The following is a 26,925-nucleotide window of genomic DNA, read 5'->3' on the forward strand; positions in this document are numbered from 1 at the left end:
TTGGAAACAGTCCCAGCTATTTAAAGAATCATACATGAATGCAGCAGGAAGTGAGAGGGTCTCCATTAAAAAATACAAGTGATTTTTCTATTAACCGCTGGATGTTCCGTTGATGCTTTGTTTTTCTTCCTAAAGCCGGTTACAATAATTTGGAAGTTGCTGAGTATCTTCTGGAGCATGGTGCTGATGTCAACGCTCAAGATAAAGGAGGATTAATTCCACTACATAACGCAGCATCCTATGGGGTAAGCATTATTCATTAATGTATAGATTTTCAAGACTCTTATTCCCCCTTTCTGTAGAATTATCAAGGCACCTTACAATGCAAAACAAAGAAAGAAAAAAAAAACCCAGCAAGTAATAATAACAGCAATAAATAATGAAGAAAACAATCTATACCCCCAAAGAAGGTGCAGCAGCAATATACTATAAAAGCTTGCTAAAACTGGTATAAGGTGTAGAGTATATTGGTAGCTTCTAATTACTGCAGTTTTCCCTTTAAGTGGAAAGCCTGTCAGATGGGAAACAGAAACGTCTTTCCAGGACTTTTAATTGAAATAGGGTGAATAGATCATTTTTACCGAAACTGTTCCCTGCGTGCATATAGCTATTTGATAAGCTGGGGGTGAGAATTTTGCACCTGGGCAAAAATCTGAGCAGCAGGGGAATGATGATTCTTTGCACGACGTGGCAGAAAAAGGCACATGACTGTTTCTAGTGGTTACATGACTACCATGCTAAGTTACCCCTTGATAAATAGTCATCGTTATTTACCAGTGGACTGGTGAAATCCAGATCAAAGTATTAGGGGAGTTCTACCTTATCCTGCGCCCTTTGTTTCATATTTGCAATCAATAAGCAAGCCTTTTTCAATTTCTTCTGCTCCCATCTTCCTATGTAGAAATGGGAAAAGGCTTGCTTATTGATTGCAGCGAAGAAAAGCCCACTTTAGGGAAACTCCAGGTAACTGAAGAACTGCAGGAGCCTCAGTATACTCCAAGTATGTAAAGGAGCTTCCAGCACTTAATACGTCCATCCATCCAAGACTTATAAATGCATAACCCATCATTTAAGAATGCTTTCTTTTGCACTTCCTTTATGGGTAATGCCTGCTTGCTATTCTACTCTCTTTTTTTATCTCTCTCTCTCTCTCTCTCTCGCCCCGCCGGCAGCATGTGGATATAGCTGCTTTGCTGATTAAGTACAATACCTGTGTAAATGCCACAGATAAATGGGCATTTACACCATTGCACGAAGCAGCACAAAAAGGAAGGACGCAGCTGTGTGCCCTACTTCTAGCTCACGGAGCAGATCCAACGATGAAGAACCAAGAAGGCCAGACACCTTTGGATTTAGCTACAGTAAGTCCATTCTGAAAAAGAAACAGCAGCTATTTCTATGCTGCAGATCACTAACTAGTACAGTAGCATGCTTTTTACTTAATCAGCCACATTTATGTCCTGACCTTTCTGTTAAGGAGCTCAGGGTGGCATATGTAAAGTGGGCCCAATTTTATCCCCTCTAAAGAACCTTGCGAGGTCAGGTAAACCTCATAGTGAGTTTCAGGCTAAGTAGGGACATGAGCCTACTTCTCTACAGCACATGATTCATTATACTACATTGACCATTGTATCAGAATTCTCTTTTTTACATCAAGAGCAGGCAGAACTATGAATCTTGTATAGATTGTGTATCTTTGTTTGTAAACCCAACATTTCGTCCAGGCAAATTCACAATGTGTTCATTCATTTGGTTACTATTGAACGATTGCTTTCCACCTTAAATTAGATTTTGACCCTGCTCCTTGAACTTTAAAAACCAAGTGATGGTACCTGAAATGTGAACATGCGTAAAAATAATCTCAAAACAGCAGAACTTAATGCTTCCAATTTTGGGTTCCAAGGCTGATGGTATTTAACATTCACAAGCGATGCCAGTTTAAAGAACAGCTCAAAAATTGAAATGAAAATTACCTAATCAGGTTACATCTTCAAGAAACAATTGAACACTGGTTCTAATTATTACTTTTTGTATATGTGATTTTCTTGTTTTCAGGCTGATGATATTCGAGCCTTGCTGATAGATGCGATGCCCCCAGAGGCCTTGCCAACCTGCTTTAAACCTCAGGCTACGGTTGTTAGTGCCTCTATCATTTCGCCAGCATCAACTCCATCCTGCCTCTCTGCTGCCAGCAGCATAGACAACCTTGCAGGACCTCTGGCAGAAATAGCGGTGGGAGGGGCATCCAATGCTGGTGATGGAGCAGCAGGAACAGAAAGAAAAGAAGGAGAAGGTAAGTTTGCCGACAGCGCAAAACACCCAGGCTACAATCCTGTGCACACTGACTAGGGTGTGAGCCCCCTGGTACCTAGTGGGACTTATTTATATTTATTCATAAAAATATTTATATATCGCTGTATCACAAATGTACCAAAGCGGTTTACAACAGTAAAAACAAATATATGTAGGATTGCACTGTGACTACTGTAATCTCTCACATTATCCTAATAAGTTTGCTTCGTTATTTTGCCCAGCTGTAAAACAAATGACAGAGTCCTGGGATTTGCTTTAATCAAATGAAATTTCATTTTGAATCAATAATCTTCCTGACTTTTTGTTAGCAATTGATTCCTGGGGGCTTTTATATTTCTAATTAGTGAAAGATGTGTTCTGTTTGTTTGTTTGTTTCTTTCTTTTCTGCCTATAGTGGAAGTTTGACTTGTAGAAAGGAATACATGAAAATATAACCGAAGTTGTAAGGCTTTAGAAATAGTGATGATCCTTAAGAAGGGGATTAATACGTTTGTGTAATTTAACTACTGACAGTTATGAGTGGCCTCCTCATGCAAGTAATGCAACATCATAGGGTGATACTGATAGAAAAGCAGGCAGGAAGCATTGAACATGCAATTCCTTATAAAAGAAGCAGTTGCTTAGTTTTCTTTGAGAAGTATTCTGTAGCATTAACCTATACCTAACAGTTTAAATGTCACAAACTGTGAATCAAAGTTTCTGAACCTGCTTTTGGAATCCACTTTGTAGAAAAAAAGCACCTCAGCAGAAATACACTTAGTCTTCATCTGAATTCCTTAATAATTCTTCATATTTAGATTCCTCCCCCTCAATCTACTTTCAATGAAAGTATCCCAAAAATGGATTAGTTTTTGCATTTAAAAATTGCATTTTGCAATTGATGTTTGGTAGATTGTTCAAAATATGTTTGCATCCTTTTGTGAAAAACATACTGCTGTGTCTCTTATCGTAGTTGTTGGACTCGACATGAACATCAGTCAGTTCCTGAAGAGTCTTGGTCTGGAACATCTTCGGGATATCTTTGAAACAGAACAGGTAAGATCCTGCTCGCTCCAAAGTAGTGTTCCACTATTTTTTAGTCTTATAATACACCTAGAATAGTAGGAGATATTGTCTAAGATTGGAGGAACTTTGCAGCTAGTTTTGTGCGTCCAGGGGCCTTTGGACTTTAGTTTCCAATCAGCATAGGCATTGGTAGTTTTACTTTCCCATTCATTTCAGTAGGGGTAAATCAGTAAAAAAGATAGATCCCTGTCCTAACGTAAAATACTTATTTTTGTTCTTTTCTGTGCTTCTCAGATTACCTTGGATGTACTGGCAGACATGGGACATGAGGAGCTGAAAGAAATTGGCATCAATGCCTATGGGCATCGTCATAAGTTGATAAAAGGTGTAGAGAGACTTCTAGGTGGGCAGCAAGGTGAGTCTGCTAAAGCATCCTGCATCGAAAACAATTGGAGCTTTGTCTACAAACAGTAAGCTCCATCCTTCGTATACTATAGAAATCTTTCAGGAAGGTCCTTAGGTAATGAGCGATCTAGGAACTTTATCTGTTCATTTTTGTAGCCTAATCTGTTAGAGAACCTCAGGCTTGGGCACAGCAGTTTTGCCTGATGGACTTGAAGGCAACAAGGAAAAGAGCACCAGAATAAAATATAAACCTCTTTTAAAAGATGCAAATGAAATGAGATGGTTTTATTTTCATGCCTAAGTCATGACCCGAATCTCACACAAAATCAAGCTATTCCTATTGCCACAGTGTCAGAAGCGCCGCATGTCACCAACCCTTCCCATGCGCCTTCCAAAGAGCAGTTCCTCCTATGCTCCTGCCCAAGGAACCGCCATGCCAACCTATTTCCAAAGCCCTTTCTCTTAACGGTGGTCAGGGAGTCAGCATGTTACATGCATTGGCTAAGGTCTTGTGTATTATCAAGAGAATTGAGGGCTGTGGAATATAAATTACTTGTAGAATGGATGCAGTATTTCAGTGTGCATGTTCTGTATTTCAGGCACCAATCCTTATTTGACTTTTCACTGTGTCAGCCAGGGAACTATCCTGATAGACCTTGCTCCTGACGACAAAGAGTATCAATCTGTGGAAGAAGAGGTAATTACACCTGTAAAGACATTTGGGACTGACTCATTTGTGAATGTATTAAACTTCTTAAGGGTGCTTCCACACCATATAGAGAGCTGAAAGTTGGCGATCACCTGATCGTTCAGTAGAGGGACTAGTAATTTAATTTACTAATTACCTAAACCTTCTGAAATAGGTACTTTATACCTGTCTGTTGCAATGTGGGACGCAAAATAATTTCCTGAAAGACACAAGTAGTCTAACACAGAGCAACACATGGGGATGGAAGGTTGTGGTGTGAAATTTTGTTTCTCCCTTTATACGCTTGAATCCATCTTTTCCTGGAGGAAAATTCCATTGGCAGACAGGAGCCTATCTGTGTTTGTAAATACAGTTTGTATTGTGCTGTGATAGAGTTGCAAAATATCCTAGGGTTAATTTTGTACCTCTTGTTTCCAAAACCTGTGTAGTTGTACTTGAAACATGCCATGGCTTAGGGCTATGTTGAATGCTTTGTGTTTCTCACCCTCTAGAGATAAAATGAGCATTCCTAATTGCTATGTCTTATGTTTTAAATGCTCCAAATGCTAAGGCTGCTGGATAACTTCTTGTACTTGTAGCTGGAGTTATTCAGGGCCCTGCCCTCCTAGGCCAGGTAGAAAAAGCCCTGCCAGGCAGGACGCAGGTCTTCCAGGACTCACAGCCAAGATGGTCTCTAGATATGAAAAAGAAAGAATTCCTTCAGTGAATAAAAGTTTATCTACCCGCTCTCAACAAGGTTAAAAAGGTAAAGGTACCCCTGCCCGTACGGGCCAGTCGTGTCCGACGCTAGGGTTGCGTGCTCATCTCGCTCTAGAGGCCGTGAGCCGGCGCTGTCCAAAGACACTTCCGGGTCACGTGGAAAGCGTGACGAAGCTGCAGCTGGCGAGCCAGCACCAGCGCAGCACACGGAAACGCCGTTTACCTTCCTGCTATAAAGCGGTCCCTATTTATCTACTTGCACTTAAGAGTGCTTTCGAACTGCTAGGTGGGCAGGAGCTGGGACCGAACGATGGGAGCTCACCCCGCCGCGGGGATTCGAACCGCCGACCATACAATCAGCAAGTCCTAGGCACTGAGGTTTTACCCACAACGCCACAGGGGAGCAAGTAGTGGTAAGCCTGATAGGTTTCTCAGTGCCCATAACTCAGTTCAAGTTCTCATTCACTAAAGGGAAACAGTATTCAACCCTTTATCTGCTGTGCTCATCTGGTTAGATGCCCTTACAGCCCCACGAGGGGTTGAACCTTGTTGGGAGCAGATAGGAGCTTATATTAATTGAAGGAGGTGCATGAAATGAGGATGGGAGCAACTCAGAAACATGCCTCTTTCCAGATTATACTGGGCATGGAGCAGGTGAATGGGAAAGTTCCTTCTCTGTAACAAACAAGACTGCGGGCATCACTATCTCTTATTCATTCTTTCACTGAAGAAAGAAAAAAAATTGCAGAAATACCTACCTTTCTCTTTTCCATTTCTGCCTCCTTCCTCAGAAGGACAGGAAGAAGAGCAAGAATGGTTTATTCACAGCTTGCCTCTCTCGGCTGGGAAGATAAACACTGCTTCTGTATTTGTTTCCCCCTCCACACAGTCGCAGAACGTAAAAGGCAATAGATGTAAACACCAGATTAAGATGCGGGCAGTATTTCTGAGATGTCCCCTTCTGGGTGTCTTACCACTTGACTGTTTTACAGATGCAGAGTACCATCAGGGAACACAGAGATGGTGGCAATGCTGGGGGGATCTTCAACAGGTATAATGTCATCAGGGTAAGTGTCAATGACTTTGAAAGCCTTCGTATGAAACAGCTACCAATTTTGCTGATAAAGAAATCCTTGCCTAGCAGGATAGAGGACCCTTAGGTCCTCTAAATAAAGCGATCGTAGGAATGGATGGAGTACTGTTGAGAATTCGAACAGCAGCTTTGAACAGAAAGCCTTTACATTACTGTTTATACTGACCTTTTAGACCGGGGGCCATAATTAAGGAAGCAGGTGAAAAGGGAGCACAAGCAGGTGGTTTAGTTTAGCCATATATTCACGAGGCTAATGTATTTCCAGTTCAGGATCTTCATAAGTAATCACACCCAGTGCTCCTCCTGAGCTTATTTCAGTTGCGTCTTATGACCAGGCACCCCAAACCTTCGGCCCTCCAGATGTTTTGGACTACAATTCCCATCATCCCGGACTACTGGTCCTGTTAGCTAGGGATCATGGGAGTTGTAGGCCAAAACTTTTGGAGGGCCGCAGGTTGGGGATGCTACTTATGACCCTTCAAGGTTGGGAGAAACCAGTTCAGTGGTGCTCATTTTCCATCTCAGAGTGCTTGTTGCCCCTGCCTTTAAAGGTAAGAGACCTGCAGCAGCACCCACTGCTTTTCCAGTTTAGAAAGAGTGCCACAGCAGCCTTTGAAACCTGCTGGAATAATGTTGCCATATGCCTTTTGGTCCAAGCCATTTCTTCTCTGAATTATACTACATTGTACTTAATCTACTAACATATATTCTCCAGAGAGTGTTAAGTCTTCCTATTCTGGAGGAATCGTGGGTGAAGCTGCAGCTTGCTATGCAAGGCTACAAAAGGGGATAATTATTATAATGCCTCCCATTGTTTGTGCACATGACCCAAATTCAACAGAGGCTCCCACTGGAGGAGGGATGGGGGGGTGCAGTTTTCACCAGTTCCTGCTGCAGCTCTGAGTACCACTTCCCCTTCCTTTTCTGAAGGATCCCCCAATTCTCTGGAGCGCCTTTTCATGGGATTGCAGGAAAAATTACCTCTCCTCTCTTTCATTCAGTGGAGTGTCTTACAAAGAGAGTTAGCCCTAGGATCTCCCTTATATTTAGTAATACTGTTTTCTTTTATTTAAGGTAATCCCACCTATTTTTAAAATGTCAGTTTATATGGAAATAGTTTATCTGGAGTTCTGTTTCTCTGGTTCAGTTATTGCTTATCTTTTATCCTTTTAAAGATTCAAAAAGTGGTGAATAAGAAGCTGAGGGAGAGATTCTGTCATAGACAGAAAGAAGTCTCAGAAGAAAACCATAACCACCACAATGAACGCATGTTATTTCATGGTGAGTAGCCTTGCCTCATCTAGTCATCTAGTCCAGGCTTCCTCAAACTCGGCCCTCCAGATGTTTTTGGCCTACAACTCCCATGATCCCTAGCTAGCAGGACTAGTGGTCAGGGATGATGGGAATTGTAGTCTCAAAACATCTGGCCGGCTGAGTTTGAGGAAGCCTGATCTAGTCCACCCCCCTGAAATGCAGGAATCTGAGCTACTTCATATATGACAGGTGGTCATCTAACCTCTGCTTAAAAACCTCCAAGGAAGGAGAGTCCGTCACCTCTCGCGGGAGTCTGTTCCGCTGTCAAACAGCTCTTATTGCAGAAAGTTCTTCCTGGTGTTTCATCAGAATTTCCTTTCTTGTAACTTCAATCCATAAATTGTGTTTTTTGTTCCCTTTGGGTTGTATCCCGTGTTAGTCACACACACAGCAGGCCCATTGGAATTAATGGGCATTAGTTTCCTGTTTCGACATCATTTCTTCACCCCCAGTTCTTTCTCTGTTAGTTAAAAGTAGGGTGCTAGGAAAAATGATGGAAGAGGCACCCTACCACTGGAGTCAAAGGAGCCTGCCAAAGATTCTGGAGAGTTTAACAAATGTTATTGCTCATTGGTGGCAGATGTTGAAAAGGATCAGAAGTCCATGTTGGTGCTGGCGGTGTTCAGAGATTTCCTATACGCCCCTGGCAGTCTCTATCAGAGAAAGGGATTGGTTGAGCCTTAGTATTAGCCATGTAGTATGAATGACTATATTTCTATTGTACAAGTGTGGGGGGAGGGGGAGAAGAGCCTTCCTTCTTTCTTTGCAAACAAGCCCAAACTCTTTCCAACACTGGTGGTTTGTCCAACAACTTAATCAGTAGAAATTCAGAACTCTGGCTGTAAGTGACAGTGCTATCTAATCCCAGAGAATGACTTACAAAGCTAGACGGCGTTGTTTTTGTGTATATTCAGCAAAATTTGAAGTAGGGAGCTTGCCGTTTCCTCATATATATGGAAATCATAAATATGTACTTGAAAATCTCCAGTGCAGTTTCTTACCCATTTGTACGTTGCTTCCGAATTTGATTTAATTAATTTGCATTTGAACATGGAAACTGTATACCACATGCATAAGCAACGTGTTTTGCGTTCTGTTCCAGGGTCCCCTTTTATTAACGCTATTATTCACAAAGGATTTGATGAAAGGCACGCATACATTGGAGGCATGTTTGGAGCTGGGATTTACTTTGCAGAAAATTCCTCTAAAAGTAACCAATACGTATATGGAATTGGGGGAGGCACAGGTTGCCCCACGCATAAAGACAGATCGTGCTACATCTGCCACAGGTGGGTTTCTGGTGACCTGTATTACCCCGTCAGCCAAATGTAATGTTTTTTTTTTCCTTTAAGAGTTCTTGGGAGGAAAAGTGCTGGTTGAGCATCAAACTGGAAATAGAAGGAAATGCTTTAAACTTGTCAGGTCTTTCACCCGGAGAAATGTTTCTGTTGTGCACACTGACAAATTCTGTGTACTAAATAAAACCGCTGATAACAAAGTTTTGGCTTCACTGCCACTTTGGCCGTAGTCCAACATGCAAGCAGACACAGCTTGGGGAGCTAGTTATTGACACAGGACTTTCATCAGATCTGCTCCTTAGCCATGCCTGCTTTCCTAGGTTAGCCATCTTATTTCTCCCTTCAGTCATGAATCCTGAAACAGGGGAAATCTGAATTCTTTTTCACCTCAGTAAAAATTTAGTCATGATGTGTCGTTGGCTAACCACTCTGAAGCCATGGATTATTGTTAGCTTGCTGGTTGTGGCTTTTCACGCAAAGCAGTTGGGCAGCATGTGAGAGCATGTTGCCATTTCTAGATAACCTATAGTAAGCCAGAAAGCCTGTACAAATGCAGCCTAAAATACAACTTTTGACTGCTCTAAGAACTTTGGGCATTCAAAGTAAATAGCTTAAGAAGTTTCAGGTAGCTGCACACTGGAGCCAGTGTGGTGTAGTGGTTAAGAGCAGTAGACTCGTAATCTGGTGAACCGGGTTCCTATCTCCGCTCCTCCACATGCAGCTGCTGGGTGACCTTGAGCCAGTCACACTTCTTTGAAGTCTCTCAGCCCACTCACCTCACAGAGTGTTTGTTGTGGGGGAGGAAGGGAAAGGAGAATGTTAGCCGCTTTGAGACTCCTTAAGGGGAGTGAAAGGTGGGATATCAAATCCAAACTCCTCCTCCTCCTCTTCTTCTTCTCATCCCAAGCATTCCTTCTTTCCTGCTAGTGACATTGCTTTGTTCATCTTGTTTTCCTCCCCCTTTCAGGCAAATGCTCTTTTGTCGTGTGACGCTGGGGAAATCCTTCTTGCAGTTTAGCACCATGAAAATGGCCCATGCCCCTCCTGGGCATCATTCAGTCATTGGCCGGCCAAGCGTCAATGGACTTGCATATGCTGAGTATGTTATCTATAGAGGAGAACAGGTAAGCAGTGTACATGGTGCTTCTGTACAGCTGGGTGATTGATGTGCTAATTGACTGTACCAGTCAACCGATGCGCACTGCCTGTGTGTCACTAAAGTCCATCTGGGCTGCCTCATGCTTTGCGCAGCAAGCTCATCCACTGAGTGTACTGTCAGAGTGACAATGCTGTTTCCTGCAGCACATTTATAGTTTGCTGTCTTGGTGGGCCAGGATATATATATATATATATATTTGCTTTCGTAGATTTTCACGGGTACAGGAATGCAGGTTTTGGTGTCCTCGGGTGTCTTCCCGTGTAAAAGTTGGGGTGTCTAGGCGACGTTTCGACGAGGTCTCACTCGTCATCTTCAGGCTGGTGCTTTCGGCTTCTTGTTACTGGAACAGAGCAGGATCTCAGTGTTTGAGTTCCTATAAATACTGTTGAGGAGGTGTGGTGTATAGCCTCCAATGTTCTGGGCAGAGAGGAGGTTCCCAGGCTAGTGTGCCTTTTCTTCTTTTGTTCCTTAATTACTTGAGGGATATCTTGAGTGATTTCTTGAGTGATTTCCTGAATCCCACTTAGGTGGGTCATTAGGTGTGGATTAGTTGCTAAAGCCTTCGTGTCTTGAACTCTTGAACTTTGTGAAGAGTTTTTCTGAGAAGATGGCTGTACTGCACTTGGTTGTGCTCTGGCTTGGCTTCGTGTATAGGGGCGAGCTGTGGTTTTGTGGCCTGTGCCAGCCAGATCTGTGTAGGGATTGCAGGGGGGTGCAGCATCCGGAGGTGCCACCCTGGTTTGGCTACTGGATGGTGTCTGTAATTTATCTGTGGAGAGGGTCTGGGTTTGGGTCTGGTGTGGTTGATTGGTGATGGCGTTCTGTGTGCCTCTGGATCTGGTGTCAGATTTTGTGGGGAGGGCTAATTTCCAGATGTCTGGCAAGCGGGATGTGTCGTCACGCTTGTTCATGTTGTGAGGGTGTTTCTCTATCTCGATGGCTTCCATGATTATTCTCTTGTGGTGATGTTCCATGTTAAAGAGCAATTTGGAATCTGCAAAATTAATTTCGTGTCCTGTTTCTTTCATGTGTTGGAAAAGAGAGGAAGTTTTTTCTTCTTTTTTGACGGCATTCTTGTGTTCTGCGATCCGTGCATTTATTCGTCTGTTTGTTTGTCCAATGTACGTGGCTGGGCAGACTTTGCAGGGTATTTCATAGACCCCTTGGTTTTCCAACTGAATTTTATCCTTGGGGTTTCTGAGGATATTGGCTATTTTTTGGTTGGTGCAAAAGGCTGTTTTGATATTGTGTTTATGGAGGATTTTGCTAATTTTATCTGTAGTGCCCTTGATATAAGGAAGGAGGGCTATGCCATTGTTTTCTTCTGTGTCTTGGATTTTGGGGGGTGTTTCTTTTTGGATTAGCTTCGTAACCCTGTTTTGCTGGTATCCATTGGCAATTAACACATTTGAGAGATTCTGTAACTCAGTTGTCAAGTGGTCTTCGTCAGCCAGGCGTTTGGTTCTGGAGATGAGAGTCTTGGCTACGGAGTTTATTTGTGCAGGGTGGTGGTGTGATTGTGCATGTAAGTAGCGGTTGGTGTGTGTTTTTTTCCGGTAGATAGTGTGTCCTAGGGAGCCATCAGGTTTTTTGTAGATTAGGACGTCAAGGAAGGGAAGTTGGTTGTTGGCTTCTATTTCCATAGTGAATTGTATTTTGGGGTGTAGGCTGTTGAGATGTGTGAGGAAGCTATCCAGTTTTTCCTTCCCGTGTGGCCAAATTACAAAGGTGTCGTCAACATATCTGAGCCAAAGTTTGGGTTTGTGTTCTGACTTGTCTAAAGCATTGGTTTCAAAGTGTTCCATGTACAGGTTAGCGATGACCGGTGAGAGGGGTGATCCCATAGGTGCTCCTTCTATCTGTTTGTATCTTTGTCCATTGTGGATGAAGTACGTGTTGGTTAGGCAGTGGTTGGTCAGGTCCAAGATGTATTCGGGGGGATTGTATTTGTTTTGAATGGCTGTCAAGGCTTCATTAATGGGCACTTGTGTGAAGAGAGATACAACATCGAAGCTCACAAGTAGGTCATTGGGTTGTAGGTTTTGCTTCTTTATTGTTTCTATGAACTGGAAGGAGTTTGGAACGTGTGAAGAGATGGATTCTGCATAGGGCTGAAGTTGCTTGGCGAGAAATTTAGCGAGATTTTGTAGAGGTGAGCCTATGGAGCTGACTATTGGTCTGAGTGGTGTTCCTTCTTTGTGTATCTTGGGGAGGCCGTAGAGTTTGGGGCATCTGGATGATTTTTCTCTGGGGATGATTCTTAGCTGGATTTCTTCACTGATAGGAGAGGCTTTTATTTTGGATTTGGTGGTTTTTTCCAGATAGGTGGTGGGATCTGTTTTTATAGGTTGGTAGGTAGGGTCTTGGAGTAGATTTGATAGTTTTGCTTGGTAGTCCGATGTGTTCATCACAACAGTGGCATTACCTTTGTCTGCTGGGAGAATGATTATGTTGTTGTCTTTCTTCAGGTTGGTGAGTGCTTTCTGTTCTTCTTTGTGTAAATTGCTTCTGGGTGGTTTGCTGGAGCAGAGGATGTTGGTGACTTCAAGTCTGATTTTATTGGCTTCATCTGGATTGATTTTGGTTAGGCTAGCTTCGACTCCGCATATGATGTTTTCCGTGGGGATGCGTCTCGGGGCGACTGCAAAGTTGAAACCTTTGGAGAGTACTTTGGTTTCAGTTGAGGTGAGGATCCTGTCTGATATGTTATGTACTGTTTGTTTCATGGGTTGTTGTGGAGGGTGGCTGGGCTTCTGGCGTTTCTCTAGTTTGTGGAGTTTGTTGGTGTGTGTGTCTGTCTTGTGTGAGGTCTCCGTTTCAGCTCTCCAGACGGCTAGTTGTTTGCATTTGTCCCAGAGTGCAGGGTGGATTTTGTTACAGAGTTTGAGGTGAAGAGTGAGTAGATCTTTGTTGGTTTGGTTTAGTAGGTATCTTTTCTTGTGTAGTTCGTTTCTGATTAGAGATAGTTCAGTTCGTTTCAGGATCCTTTCGGTAGCTGGGGTTTTAGAGTGGAATTTAAGTTGGAAGCATGTGGGAATTAAGTTGTTGTCTCGGCAGTTGCGTAGGAACAAGAGATCACATAAGATGGTGGCTCTTCGGATTTCTAGTTTCTCGTAGGTTCTTGTCAGCTGGAAGGTTTCCTCCCCGTAGAGGTGAGATATTTGCTTTCGTAGATTTTCACGGGTACAGGAATGCAGGTTTTGGTGTCCTCGGGTGTCTTCCCGTGTAAAAGTTGGGGTGTCTAGGCGACGTTTCGACGAGGTCTCACTCGTCATCTTCAGGCTGGTGCTTTCGGCTTCTTGTTACTGGAACAGAGCAGGATCTCAGTGTTTGAGTTCCTATAAATACTGTTGAGGAGGTGTGGTGTATAGCCTCCAATGTTCTGGGCAGAGAGGAGGTTCCCAGGCTAGTGTGCCTTTTCTTCTTTTGTTCCTTAATTACTTGAGGGATATCTTGAGTGATTTCTTGAGTGATTTCCTGAATCCCACTTAGGTGGGTCATTAGGTGTGGATTAGTTGCTAAAGCCTTCGTGTCTTGAACTCTTGAACTTTGTGAAGAGTTTTTCTGAGAAGATGGCTGTACTGCACTTGGTTGTGCTCTGGCTTGGCTTCGTGTATAGGGGCGAGCTGTGGTTTTGTGGCCTGTGCCAGCCAGATCTGTGTAGGGATTGCAGGGGGGTGCAGCATCCGGAGGTGCCACCCTGGTTTGGCTACTGGATGGTGTCTGTAATTTATCTGTGGAGAGGGTCTGGGTTTGGGTCTGGTGTGGTTGATTGGTGATGGCGTTCTGTGTGCCTCTGGATCTGGTGTCAGATTTTGTGGGGAGGGCTAATTTCCAGATGTCTGGCAAGCGGGATGTGTCGTCACGCTTGTTCATGTTGTGAGGGTGTTTCTCTATCTCGATGGCTTCCATGATTATTCTCTTGTGGTGATGTTCCATGTTAAAGAGCAATTTGGAATCTGCAAAATTAATTTCGTGTCCTGTTTCTTTCATGTGTTGGAAAAGAGAGGAAGTTTTTTCTTCTTTTTTGACGGCATTCTTGTGTTCTGCGATCCGTGCATTTATTCGTCTGTTTGTTTGTCCAATGTACGTGGCTGGGCAGACTTTGCAGGGTATTTCATAGACCCCTTGGTTTTCCAACTGAATTTTATCCTTGGGGTTTCTGAGGATATTGGCTATTTTTTGGTTGGTGCAAAAGGCTGTTTTGATATTGTGTTTATGGAGGATTTTGCTAATTTTATCTGTAGTGCCCTTGATATAAGGAAGGAGGGCTATGCCATTGTTTTCTTCTGTGTCTTGGATTTTGGGGGGTGTTTCTTTTTGGATTAGCTTCGTAACCCTGTTTTGCTGGTATCCATTGGCAATTAACACATTTGAGAGATTCTGTAACTCAGTTGTCAAGTGGTCTTCGTCAGCCAGGCGTTTGGTTCTGGAGATGAGAGTCTTGGCTACGGAGTTTATTTGTGCAGGGTGGTGGTGTGATTGTGCATGTAAGTAGCGGTTGGTGTGTGTTTTTTTCCGGTAGATAGTGTGTCCTAGGGAGCCATCAGGTTTTTTGTAGATTAGGACGTCAAGGAAGGGAAGTTGGTTGTTGGCTTCTATTTCCATAGTGAATTGTATTTTGGGGTGTAGGCTGTTGAGATGTGTGAGGAAGCTATCCAGTTTTTCCTTCCCGTGTGGCCAAATTACAAAGGTGTCGTCAACATATCTGAGCCAAAGTTTGGGTTTGTGTTCTGACTTGTCTAAAGCATTGGTTTCAAAGTGTTCCATGTACAGGTTAGCGATGACCGGTGAGAGGGGTGATCCCATAGGTGCTCCTTCTATCTGTTTGTATCTTTGTCCATTGTGGATGAAGTACGTGTTGGTTAGGCAGTGGTTGGTCAGGTCCAAGATGTATTCGGGGGGATTGTATTTGTTTTGAATGGCTGTCAAGGCTTCATTAATGGGCACTTGTGTGAAGAGAGATACAACATCGAAGCTCACAAGTAGGTCATTGGGTTGTAGGTTTTGCTTCTTTATTGTTTCTATGAACTGGAAGGAGTTTGGAACGTGTGAAGAGATGGATTCTGCATAGGGCTGAAGTTGCTTGGCGAGAAATTTAGCGAGATTTTGTAGAGGTGAGCCTATGGAGCTGACTATTGGTCTGAGTGGTGTTCCTTCTTTGTGTATCTTGGGGAGGCCGTAGAGTTTGGGGCATCTGGATGATTTTTCTCTGGGGATGATTCTTAGCTGGATTTCTTCACTGATAGGAGAGGCTTTTATTTTGGATTTGGTGGTTTTTTCCAGATAGGTGGTGGGATCTGTTTTTATAGGTTGGTAGGTAGGGTCTTGGAGTAGATTTGATAGTTTTGCTTGGTAGTCCGATGTGTTCATCACAACAGTGGCATTACCTTTGTCTGCTGGGAGAATGATTATGTTGTTGTCTTTCTTCAGGTTGGTGAGTGCTTTCTGTTCTTCTTTGTGTAAATTGCTTCTGGGTGGTTTGCTGGAGCAGAGGATGTTGGTGACTTCAAGTCTGATTTTATTGGCTTCATCTGGATTGATTTTGGTTAGGCTAGCTTCGACTCCGCATATGATGTTTTCCGTGGGGATGCGTCTCGGGGCGACTGCAAAGTTGAAACCTTTGGAGAGTACTTTGGTTTCAGTTGAGGTGAGGATCCTGTCTGATATGTTATGTACTGTTTGTTTCATGGGTTGTTGTGGAGGGTGGCTGGGCTTCTGGCGTTTCTCTAGTTTGTGGAGTTTGTTGGTGTGTGTGTCTGTCTTGTGTGAGGTCTCCGTTTCAGCTCTCCAGACGGCTAGTTGTTTGCATTTGTCCCAGAGTGCAGGGTGGATTTTGTTACAGAGTTTGAGGTGAAGAGTGAGTAGATCTTTGTTGGTTTGGTTTAGTAGGTATCTTTTCTTGTGTAGTTCGTTTCTGATTAGAGATAGTTCAGTTCGTTTCAGGATCCTTTCGGTAGCTGGGGTTTTACATAACATATAACATAACAAACAGTACATAACATATCAGACAGGATCCTCACCTCAACTGAAACCAAAGTACTCTCCAAAGGTTTCAACTTTGCAGTCGCCCCGAGACGCATCCCCACGGAAAACATCATATGCGGAGTCGAAGCTAGCCTAACCAAAATCAATCCAGATGAAGCCAATAAAATCAGACTTGAAGTCACCAACATCCTCTGCTCCAGCAAACCACCCAGAAGCAATTTACACAAAGAAGAACAGAAAGCACTCACCAACCTGAAGAAAGACAACAACATAATCATTCTCCCAGCAGACAAAGGTAATGCCACTGTTGTGATGAACACATCGGACTACCAAGCAAAACTATCAAATCTACTCCAAGACCCTACCTACCAACCTATAAAAACAGATCCCACCACCTATCTGGAAAAAACCACCAAATCCAAAATAAAAGCCTCTCCTATCAGTGAAGAAATCCAGCTAAGAATCATCCCCAGAGAAAAATCATCCAGATGCCCCAAACTCTACGGCCTCCCCAAGATACACAAAGAAGGAACACCACTCAGACCAATAGTCAGCTCCATAGGCTCACCTCTACAAAATCTCGCTAAATTTCTCGCCAAGCAACTTCAGCCCTATGCAGAATCCATCTCTTCACACGTTCCAAACTCCTTCCAGTTCATAGAAACAATAAAGAAGCAAAACCTACAACCCAATGACCTACTTGTGAGCTTCGATGTTGTATCTCTCTTCACACAAGTGCCCATTAATGAAGCCTTGACAGCCATTCAAAACAAATACAATCCCCCCGAATACATCTTGGACCTGACCAACCACTGCCTAACCAACACGTACTTCATCCACAATGGACAAAGATACAAACAGATAGAAGGAGCACCTATGGGATCACCCCTCTCACCGGTCATCGCTAACCTGTACATGGAACACTTTGAAACCAATGCTTTAGACAAGTCAGAACACAAACCCAAACTTTGGCTCAGATATGTTGACGACACCTTTGTAATTTGGCCACACGGGAAGGAAAAACTGGATAGCTTCCTCACACATCTCAACAGCCTACACCCCAAAATACAATTCACTATGGAAATAGAAGCCAACAACCAACTTCCCTTCCTTGACGTCCTAATCTACAAAAAACCTGATGGCTCCCTAGGACACACTATCTACCGGAAAAAAACACACACCAACCGCTACTTACATGCACAATCACACCACCACCCTGCACAAATAAACTCCGTAGCCAAGACTCTCATCTCCAGAACCAAACGCCTGGCTGACGAAGACCACTTGACAACTGAGTTACAGAATCTCTCAAATGTGTTAATTGCCAATGGATACCAGCAAAACAGGGTTACGAAGCTAATCCAAAAAGAAACACCCCCCAAAATCCAAGACACAGAAGAAAACAATGGCATAGCCCTCCTTCCTTATATCAAGGGCACTACAGATAAAATTAGCAAAATCCTCCATAAACACAATATCAAAACAGCCTTTTGCACCAACCAAAAAATAGCCAATATCCTCAGAAACCCCAAGGATAAAATTCAGTTGGAAAACCAAGGGGTCTATGAAATACCCTGCAAAGTCTGCCCAGCCACGTACATTGGACAAACAAACAGACGAATAAATGCACGGATCGCAGAACACAAGAATGCCGTCAAAAAAGAAGAAAAAACTTCCTCTCTTTTCCAACACATGAAAGAAACAGGACACGAAATTAATTTTGCAGATTCCAAATTGCTCTTTAACATGGAACATCACCACAAGAGAATAATCATGGAAGCCATCGAGATAGAGAAACACCCTCACAACATGAACAAGCGTGACGACACATCCCGCTTGCCAGACATCTGGAAATTAGCCCTCCCCACAAAATCTGACACCAGATCCAGAGGCACACAGAACGCCATCACCAATCAACCACACCAGACCCAAACCCAGACCCTCTCCACAGATAAATTACAGACACCATCCAGTAGCCAAACCAGGGTGGCACCTCCGGATGCTGCACCCCCCTGCAATCCCTACACAGATCTGGCTGGCACAGGCCACAAAACCACAGCTCGCCCCTATACACGAAGCCAAGCCAGAGCACAACCAAGTGCAGTACAGCCATCTTCTCAGAAAAACTCTTCACAAAGTTCAAGAGTTCAAGACACGAAGGCTTTAGCAACTAATCCACACCTAATGACCCACCTAAGTGGGATTCAGGAAATCACTCAAGAAATCACTCAAGATATCCCTCAAGTAATTAAGGAACAAAAGAAGAAAAGGCACACTAGCCTGGGAACCTCCTCTCTGCCCAGAACATTGGAGGCTATACACCACACCTCCTCAACAGTATTTATAGGAACTCAAACACTGAGATCCTGCTCTGTTCCAGTAACAAGAAGCCGAAAGCACCAGCCTGAAGATGACGAGTGAGACCTCGTCGAAACGTCGCCTAGACACCCCAACTTTTACACGGGAAGACACCCGAGGACACCAAAACCTGCATATATATATATATATATATATGGATGTTTAAAGACACATGTGCCTTTCATGCTTCACAAAGCAGACGTGATTGCTACATGTTTCCTGCCACAAATGCGTAAAGCATGGGTAGGCAGACTAAGGCCCGGGGGCCAGATACGGCCCAATCGCCTTCTCAGTCTGGCCCGCGGACTGTTCAGGAATCAGCCTGCTTTTACATGAGTAGAATGTGTCCTTTTATTTAAAATGCATCTCTGCTGTATTTGTGGGGCATAGGAATTTGTTCAATTCCCACCCCCCAAAAAAATATAGTCAACCCTGCCTGGTAACCCTAAAGGCTCCTAAAAGATCCAAATTGTTTTATAATACATGCAACAAGAGATATCTCTTTGCCACTGGAACATTTGAGCATTTACCTGTGGTAAAACAAAAGCATTTCATTGGGTTTCATTCCATCTGTTTCACTGATTCATATTCAGTGTCATTTTTAAAAGCCCACCCCCCAAAAAAAACCCTCTCTCTGTTAGTCCTTGGGCCAGACACTCCCCCTCTGTCTTATGATGCAATGTTGAAATTGGGTAACTTCCCTGTATTACCACCCTGAGCTTCTCAGAGGAAGGCAGGGGTATGAATGTGATAAATAAGTCCCAGCGTGCTGCTTGCAGGAGGCAAAATAGTGTCGCTCGCCTACCAGCTCTGAACATTGGGCAGAAAAAAGACTCCAAGCGGCTTCCTGGACCAGCAGCTGCCATTGTGGAGGATGCTTTAGAAAGCCTAATGTCTAAAACGTAGCTTTCAACCTCCCGTGCCCTTTTGACATTCAGTTCTTAATGCTCTCCCCTTTCTCTTTAGTAGCCCTTGTTCAGATGGTAGTTTCTTTCTGAAGAAAAGGAAGAGCTTAGGAACTGGCCGTGGGTGAGAGGGCTCCTGCGGCCTTTTGCAGGAGGGGGAAATGAGCATCAGATAACTATGGTGGGCAGCATGGAGGGAATATCTTCCAGATAGAGGATGAAATGTCTGGAGGGGTGATGGATACCCTATGAACGTGGACATAGTGTTGCATAGTGCTGTACCCTGGAAAAGGGTTGTATTCTGTTGGAAGCCACCTAGAGTGGCTGAGGCAACCCAGCCAGATGTGCAGGTTGGAAGTAATACATCATCATCATCATCATCATCATTATCATCATCATCATTATCATCATCAGCATCATAGGGAGGGGTGGCATAAGTGGGCTGAAATGTGATTTCTTTCTGAACCTCTGAAATGCATAATTTATTTGTATTTGTATTTATCTTCTTGTTCTTAGGCTTACCCTGAGTATCTGATTACATACCAAATTGTAAAGCCAGATACTCCCTCACAGACAGCAACGGCCGCAGAGCAGAAGACCTAGTAAATGCTGTTTTGGTGAAACAAATCAGATGACTTTAATAACTTACGGACTGGATGGATGACATTAGTTTCAAAACATCAACGTTTTATGAAATGCTTGTCACCCTGGAACTAAGCTGTATGTGTTTTATAAAGCATTGCTCTATAAACAGATGTGAGTAGCGGATACGTACTCAATTGCTACTATTCCTTTTGAGGAAATGTTTACAAAGGTTTGCCTTTTAACAACATATCTCAGGCTCACTTTCCCTGCAGTTGCCATGTGTGTGACGACATCATTGCTTCAATCTGGGTGTTTGGGAACATTATTTAACAAGCAGGACTAGGTCAAGACCATATTTTTAAAAATAAATTCTGACGCCACTGCTCTGGTTGTGTGATGTGTGCATAGCTTGTATTGAACCCATGCCGCCTTTTCAGAGTTGGTTGTCTTTTCGAAAAGTCCTTAGTTGGCTATTTATTTTACTCCCCCCACCCCCCTGCCCCCACTGTGTTACGAAAATGAGCCAGGCCCTTCTTGAGGATATTTTTTGCACAAAGTCAAATTGACTAAAATCAATGAACAATGCAATAGGAATTTCTTGTCCAAGAAGGTGTTAGAGATCTAGTTCTTTGGTTTGGGATTCTTTTTGCACTTTTTATGAACTCTTCTTTTTTTTTTATGTTACTAGAAGCGTAGTTTCAGGGTAGAAACCTGCCCTTCTGACCTTCTTGAGTTCCTCTTTCGATAAGAGGAGTTCATACTAGTATTCATGTAGCAACCTCATTTTAAAAACACCCCTGTCCTTGAAATGTATGAGTTACTTTGCTAGGATGAACACAAACGGATAAATCTGCCAGAGGAACCTGTGTTTAATGGCATGTTTCAGTCATCGCTTTCTCTCTGGAAAGAGATGAAGCACTGGGCCTTGATACGGCTCCTTCTGCCCGTCCCAGCCCTCTCCATCCCAGCGCTTAACAACACAGGGAGAAATGAGCACGTGAACAAAAGCCCCGGTGGTTGTTTGAACTGGACATCTCATGTAGTTCTCTCCATGAAAACAAGCCAGTGGGGGGGGGGAGGGGTGAGCCAGGAGCCCGCCATTGGTACAATCCAAGAGAAAAAAAATCTTTCCCACACAGGGGCTGTGAGAAAGTGAAAATTGTCCTTAAGCTTACAACCAGAATAAATTCTAAACTGTTACATTGCCGACGGTCTCAGTCATGTGCTGTATCAGCAACTGTCTTCTGACGTGCAAATTGTGCGGGGGTTTTTTTTTTTTTAAAGCACCAATTGATCAAGGAGCGTATTTGCATTTATCTAATCCCAGAAGCCTGACAGTTATTTTCCCTCCATTAAATTTGTCCCCATAAATCTTGTTTGTATGTGAAGAAGCCTCTTTGTGACCCACCCGTCTATTTTCAGAGGTCTAGCCACAAAAAAAAATAATTTTTCCAAGAGAAGCAACTTTTTTTAAAAAAACAACAATGCAAAATAGCTTTAGGGGAGAAAGGAAGAAGTTGAAAATTAAGTAGCAATAGAGGTTTATAAATAGGATATGTAACAGAGAGATTGCAGTGCTTGTTGTAGAAATATAACCTTGTAAAATCTTTAGTCTGAGGAGGTCAACAGCCAAAGAAGGTTGAATTGCTCAAATTACAGTTCTTCCATTAAAGGTTTTTATTCTTATTATTCCTTTAGAGTAACAACAGCAGACTGTTGCAATTATTTTACAACATATACTGGCATCTGCTTGGAAATGGTGGCAAAAATCTTACCTGCTGACACAGCAAGCACAAGAACAAAACCCCAAAAAACCTTTTGGAAAAAATGTCTTTGCCAATAATAATCATGTAGACTTTGACATTGGTCAAGATCAGTACTTGATTCAGGCTGGCGAAATGACTCCTAATATTAAGAGAGACCAGATGAAACAAGCTTTGACAACTGTGAACCTTTCCTTTTCCTTCTGTTGTTCATGGCCACTTAAGTCTCGTTGGGTTTGTTGGCTTACAATGTAGGACTTTGAAGGCCAAAGCTGACCAAAATAGTTTTTCTTTTAATTAAGAAGGCGTGTTGGGGCTTCACCGTTAGAATTCTGATTACCATTCATGTTGGGATTTATGTTTTTAAGCATAGCTGGGGGGATATGGCAACTGCATTGCAAGCTAAAAGACTTTTCCGCCAGCTTCACATAGTTGTTAGTCGTAACCCAGCCGTACTTCATAGTTAAGTTAAATGGTTAACTTGGATGTGGAAGTTCAGTGTTCCTTTCTCCTGGGAGAGAGAAGTCCCGGTTCTGTGGTTGTCTTTCTCCTCCAGTGTGCTAGTTCACCTAATGGATGTTTTAGATTTCATCTTGAGTCCTAACAGCCAGATTCTCAAACTATGGCCCCGATCTTTTAAACTGCCCGTGTTTTGTAACTGATGTTTTGTGCAGAGTAAAAAAAGGTGCTGTACGAGGAATTCCATTTGCAGTGGCTTTTGTCTTGTAGTTATGTGATTCTGTTAACCCTTTCTTGGCCGGACTTTGAAAAATACGCATTGCATGTTTGCTCTAAGTCTTCAGAGATCTCAAAGTCTAACATGGATAGTCTTAGAAAAATGAAATGCACACCTGGTGTTTACTGTCCTTCAGAATAAAATGATAGCCACCTTTCTCTCATGCAGGAGCTGGTATTTCCCCAAAGAACTCACAAACTGGATTCCTAAACCCTCTTATTTCAGAATAAATTCCATAGTAATTATTTCAGTACAACTTCTTACTTGCTCTGGGGAGAAGGCCTGGTAAGAGCTTTGGGGATAAGCGCACCCCTTCCTTCTAACTGTGAAGTCGAAGTAACAAGAATTGTGTTATCTTTAAATGAATGCAGTAAGAAGATGCTATAAACATTGTACAATTTATTAGTTTCATCCTGCCCTGGGAACGAGGGCTACTAGTGCGTGAGAGTGAGGGCTGACTCACTGGGTTGAGAGACCTCAGAATTTAGTTAACAGACCTCAGTCACAACATTATAGAAACACAACATTATATAATGCCATTGCATTATCTTCAGATCCCTGACAGATGTACTTGTATGATGCATGTCTTGGCAAACGAGACATTTATCACACTGCATTATACATTTTTTAGTATATAGCTGCAGATGTAAATGTGTGACAAAGCCCATGGTGATTATTTTTTGGATGCCCCAAGTCACACCATTTCTGTGACTGGTATGTTGCTGCTATAGCAGCAAGGTTAATTTGTTTGCCGAAAATGGGGTTTGCAAGAAACAAAAGGTTATTTGCAGAATTTGCCTTTTCTTAATGTCATGTTGAATACTTGGTAGAAAAGGGATCTGCACCATAAAAAAAGTGTTTTCAATGAACTCTCTAAGAACAGCTGTTTCCTTTTTTCCAGGGAACCCTGACAAATTGTAGCAGGTTTTTGTGTTTTTGAAGAGGGTGGGATAATAAAAGATGGCAAGTCCCTCTTTTCTGGCTAAATTGTCTGGGCCTCATAATCTTGGGGCAAAACATGAATATTCCACGAGCTATGATTTGAACTCCCGGAGTGGTGAGGATGTGTATGCATTTTTTGTTTGCTTTAAACCAGGCATAGGAGACTCTGATTTTGATAGAAGCAACGGTGCTGCAGGGAACTGTGCTGTGCTGTTCTCTAAATTGTGCCTCTCCCCAGCTGCTGTAAGCCCAGCAGCAGGAATAAAGCAGCATGTGCCTCTGTTGTAGGGGTTGTGTTTTTTATTGCGGGTCCACAGGACAGTTTAGAGCAATGCAAAGACCCAAAAAGAAGGATGGGGGGAAATCCTCCTTTAAAGCAAAAGAAGAAGAGGAGTAGATCAGTTACTGGATCTTCTTTATACAGGTGACTCCCCACTTACACAGGGGTTACATTCCGGGGCCCAATACGCATAAGTGAAATTAGGTGAAGTGGGGAGCGCCCTCTAAACACCCTTTAAATGCCCTCTCTGCTGCTGTCTCTTCAATCCATGCCAAAAATACTGTATCCAAAAATATCCACAAACTAGAATTGAAGCTCTGGCGCTGGCAAGAAGCTTGAGGATGCAAGGGAAAGCTCCTGCGTCTGCTGTGCTAACCTGCGCGGCTGAGCAGCGTAAACAAAGCCCCGCCGGGTCTCCAGTCTCTTCAGGGCTTCCTCTGCTTTCACTGACGTCCTCTTCAGGCTCCGGGGAGAGTCTCCTTGCGAGCCGTGAGGTCTCTCCTACTCCCTCCCATCATTCCCAGGTTTGAATTGAATTATTAAATTAATTGACTTACTTAAAGAGCCTGGGCAGCTCAGTTGGTTCGATTGTGGTGCCGATAACACCAAGGTTGCAGGTTCGGTCGCCCTTTTGGGACAGCTGAATATTCTTGCATTCCAGGGGGTTGGAATAGATGATCCTCAGGGTCCCTTCCATCTCTAGAATTCTACGATTGTATTTAATTATTACCCAGCGCTGCACGTATACATGGCCACTTGCAAGTAGGACATGCATTAAGTAGTGGGATGCCTGTATATGTTCCAGCTCTTAAGAGATTGGCAGGAGGATCTGCTAGCAGGGCTACCATTAGGCGGAGGAGATTTTGGCGTACCACTTAAAGGCTAGCGAATCACCAGCTAGTCAATATTTTTATCACCGTGGATGGGGAGGGTGTTGAATTTTCGGCCTTGCACATCAAAGCGTCTGCCGGGATACTGAATCACAGCCCGTCACGGGGGGAACTTTGGATGCTGTTTTCAGTGCTGTTAATCTGCTTAATTTAGTAGTATACTTGGCAGCATTTTAATAACGTATTAAATAACGACTGGAAAAATTAAAATGCCATGTTTGTGTGGCTGATGGATAAAATGGAGCTGGCTTGTTCCCTTAGTTCACATTTACAGTAGCCTTCTCAGCATGGGCAGAGGCTGCGGTCAGGTTCTGTCACATGGAAGTCTTCGTATTTGAATGTGAGAGCTGTATCCATGGCCGCTGAAGTTCGCATTGCAAACAAAATTGCTGCGAGAGAAGCCTAGCCTTCCCTGCTCCCCAGGCGATGGTGTGTGGGCTGCTGTGAATGTGAATAGAGCCCGTGAAATTGGTGGCTGAAGACTGATGCATTTTATGCTGCGTTTGCTTGCAGCAATCCTGGTCTCAAATGTTAAAATGTCCATAGGAATATGAGCTCTAATGTTTCCACCCACCATAAATCTGATTATTGGGCATCCTAATACCAATACCACTTCTGGTGGTTTCTGACACTCCCAAGTATAAATCTCCCATTCTTAGCTGGCTTCATGCATGCAAGTGGAACTAGATTTGTCGTTGTTGCTGCAACACCCTGTGTCAGCGACAGAAGCCTTCAACTGTTCTCAAAGGAATTCTCCTAAAGTTGGGTTCCTCGCATATGTAGAAATGGCTCCCCAGGATTGTACCCAGTAGGAGCAAAGCTGCATGTATTCTGTGATTCTTCAGTAGCACTGAAAAAAGTTGCAGGATAGTATTGGGTGTGGGACTCCTGCTAACCTCACCTGCACCAAAACACAGTTTTCTGGTGCTTTATACTGTGTGGGCAATTACCGTATTTTTTTGCTCTACAAGACTCACTTTTTCCCTCCTAAAAAGTAAGGGGAAATGTGTGTGCGTCTTATGGAGCGAATGCAGGCTGCGCAGCTATCCCAGAAGCCAGAACAGCAAGAGGGATTGCTGCTTTCACTGCGCAGCGATCCTTCTTGCTGTTCTGGCTTCTGAGATGCAGAATATTTTTTTTCTTGTTTTCCTCCTCCAAAAACTAGGTGCGTCTTGTGGTCTGGTGCGCCTTATAGAGCGAAAAATACGGTAGTCTGCTGAAGTCAGAGGGCTGGTTGAATAAAATTTCCATAAATTGAGGCTAAGACTTCAGTATCCTTCATAGCTCCTTGCTATTCCCTAATACAACAATAGAACAAATAATGGAAAATTGTAGAATTACATGAAATAGTTAACACATGGGAAATAAGATCATGCATATTTGCTTAGTACATACCGTATATACTCGAGTATAAGCCGACCCGAATATAAGCCGAGGCACCTAATTTTACCACAAAAAACTGGGAAAACTTGTTGACTCGAGTATTAGCCAGTTCACACCACAAACCTGGTGGTGGCGGCAGCGGCGGAGGAAGAACAAGCAGCCCGAAAGGACCCTCATTCGAGTATAAGCCGTGGGGGGCTTTTTCAGCATTAAAAAATGTACTGAAAAAGTCAGCTTATACTTGAGTATATACGGTAATTTAGACAAGCTGCAGAAACTGGATGCAGAATTTTAATTTTTTTAGAATGGAATCTCGCCCGGGTTACCACCATGTCTGCTTAGAGGTTTTGTGAAGCACAGAGTTGGGTTTTCTTCATATTAATAAAAAGAACGTTTTTATTGGAGGAAAATATGGCTGTGATCACAGAGGACGGCAATATTTTCACCTTCACTTCCTATCATGGTCCTTGTGGTTTGTTGCTGTGAAGGTGGAGAAAGAAGACTAATTATGCATCGAAGTTGAAATGTGTCTATGGCGGTGAATACTCATTTGTGTTTGTAGCTTACTGATCGACCAGAAGGTAGATTTGTGTGTGTGCTGGTTCAGTTCAAAGTATTACTGGTAAAGGGTTTAAAAGCTTGTCTGTTACAATGCAATCTCAACTTTCTTTTCCTTTTTTTTGCAATTGGCAACTTTGCAGTAGCCATCAACCTGTGTATACAACCCTCCTAACAATTTTAACACCTAGTTATTTCCATAGGCACTACCAACTACTAGCTTTGCATTAAAAAACGAAACAAAAAAAAAACCCCTTGTATAACTTGCTTGCATAGCTAGCCTTGTGTTCTTGATACCTGTTGGCCATAGAAGAACATATGAAATCCCAAAATGGCCTTTCATTGTTTGTGACCTGGAACTGGGATGTTTTATTTCCCCCCCTCTTGCTCAAAGAGGATATTAGAGTCTCTTAACTTAACCAATGTGATGGAATTTTGCATAAAGCCAATGTAACAACTTAGATCTTACTGTGCTTTAACTTAATGTCTGACCTATAAGTACTTGTGACAGATTAAGATTCAATAAACACACTTTTTAAAAA

At 43.0% G+C, this 26,925-nt stretch overlaps 1 protein-coding gene across 1 annotated transcript in view; it reads left to right on the top strand.

The window, feature by feature from the left end:
- Positions 1-26,925, top strand: part of TNKS (tankyrase) — an 83,389-nt gene extending 56,464 nt beyond the window's left edge. Inside the window, exons 17-28 of the mRNA XM_083419516.1 lie at positions 136-245; positions 1,173-1,361; positions 2,056-2,293; positions 3,266-3,348; positions 3,613-3,733; positions 4,323-4,420; positions 6,124-6,198; positions 7,400-7,505; positions 8,641-8,827; positions 9,804-9,960; positions 19,763-25,393; positions 25,655-26,925. Of these exons, the coding sequence (XP_083275642.1) occupies positions 136-245; positions 1,173-1,361; positions 2,056-2,293; positions 3,266-3,348; positions 3,613-3,733; positions 4,323-4,420; positions 6,124-6,198; positions 7,400-7,505; positions 8,641-8,827; positions 9,804-9,960; positions 19,763-19,849 (1,451 nt within the window). The 3' untranslated portion in view covers positions 19,850-25,393; positions 25,655-26,925. The remainder of the gene's footprint in view (positions 1-135; positions 246-1,172; positions 1,362-2,055; positions 2,294-3,265; positions 3,349-3,612; positions 3,734-4,322; positions 4,421-6,123; positions 6,199-7,399; positions 7,506-8,640; positions 8,828-9,803; positions 9,961-19,762; positions 25,394-25,654) is intronic.

This window comes from Podarcis tiliguerta (assembly GCF_965153285.1).
Source record: "Podarcis tiliguerta genome assembly, chromosome: 17".
Classification (NCBI taxonomy): domain Eukaryota; kingdom Metazoa; phylum Chordata; class Lepidosauria; order Squamata; family Lacertidae; genus Podarcis; species Podarcis tiliguerta.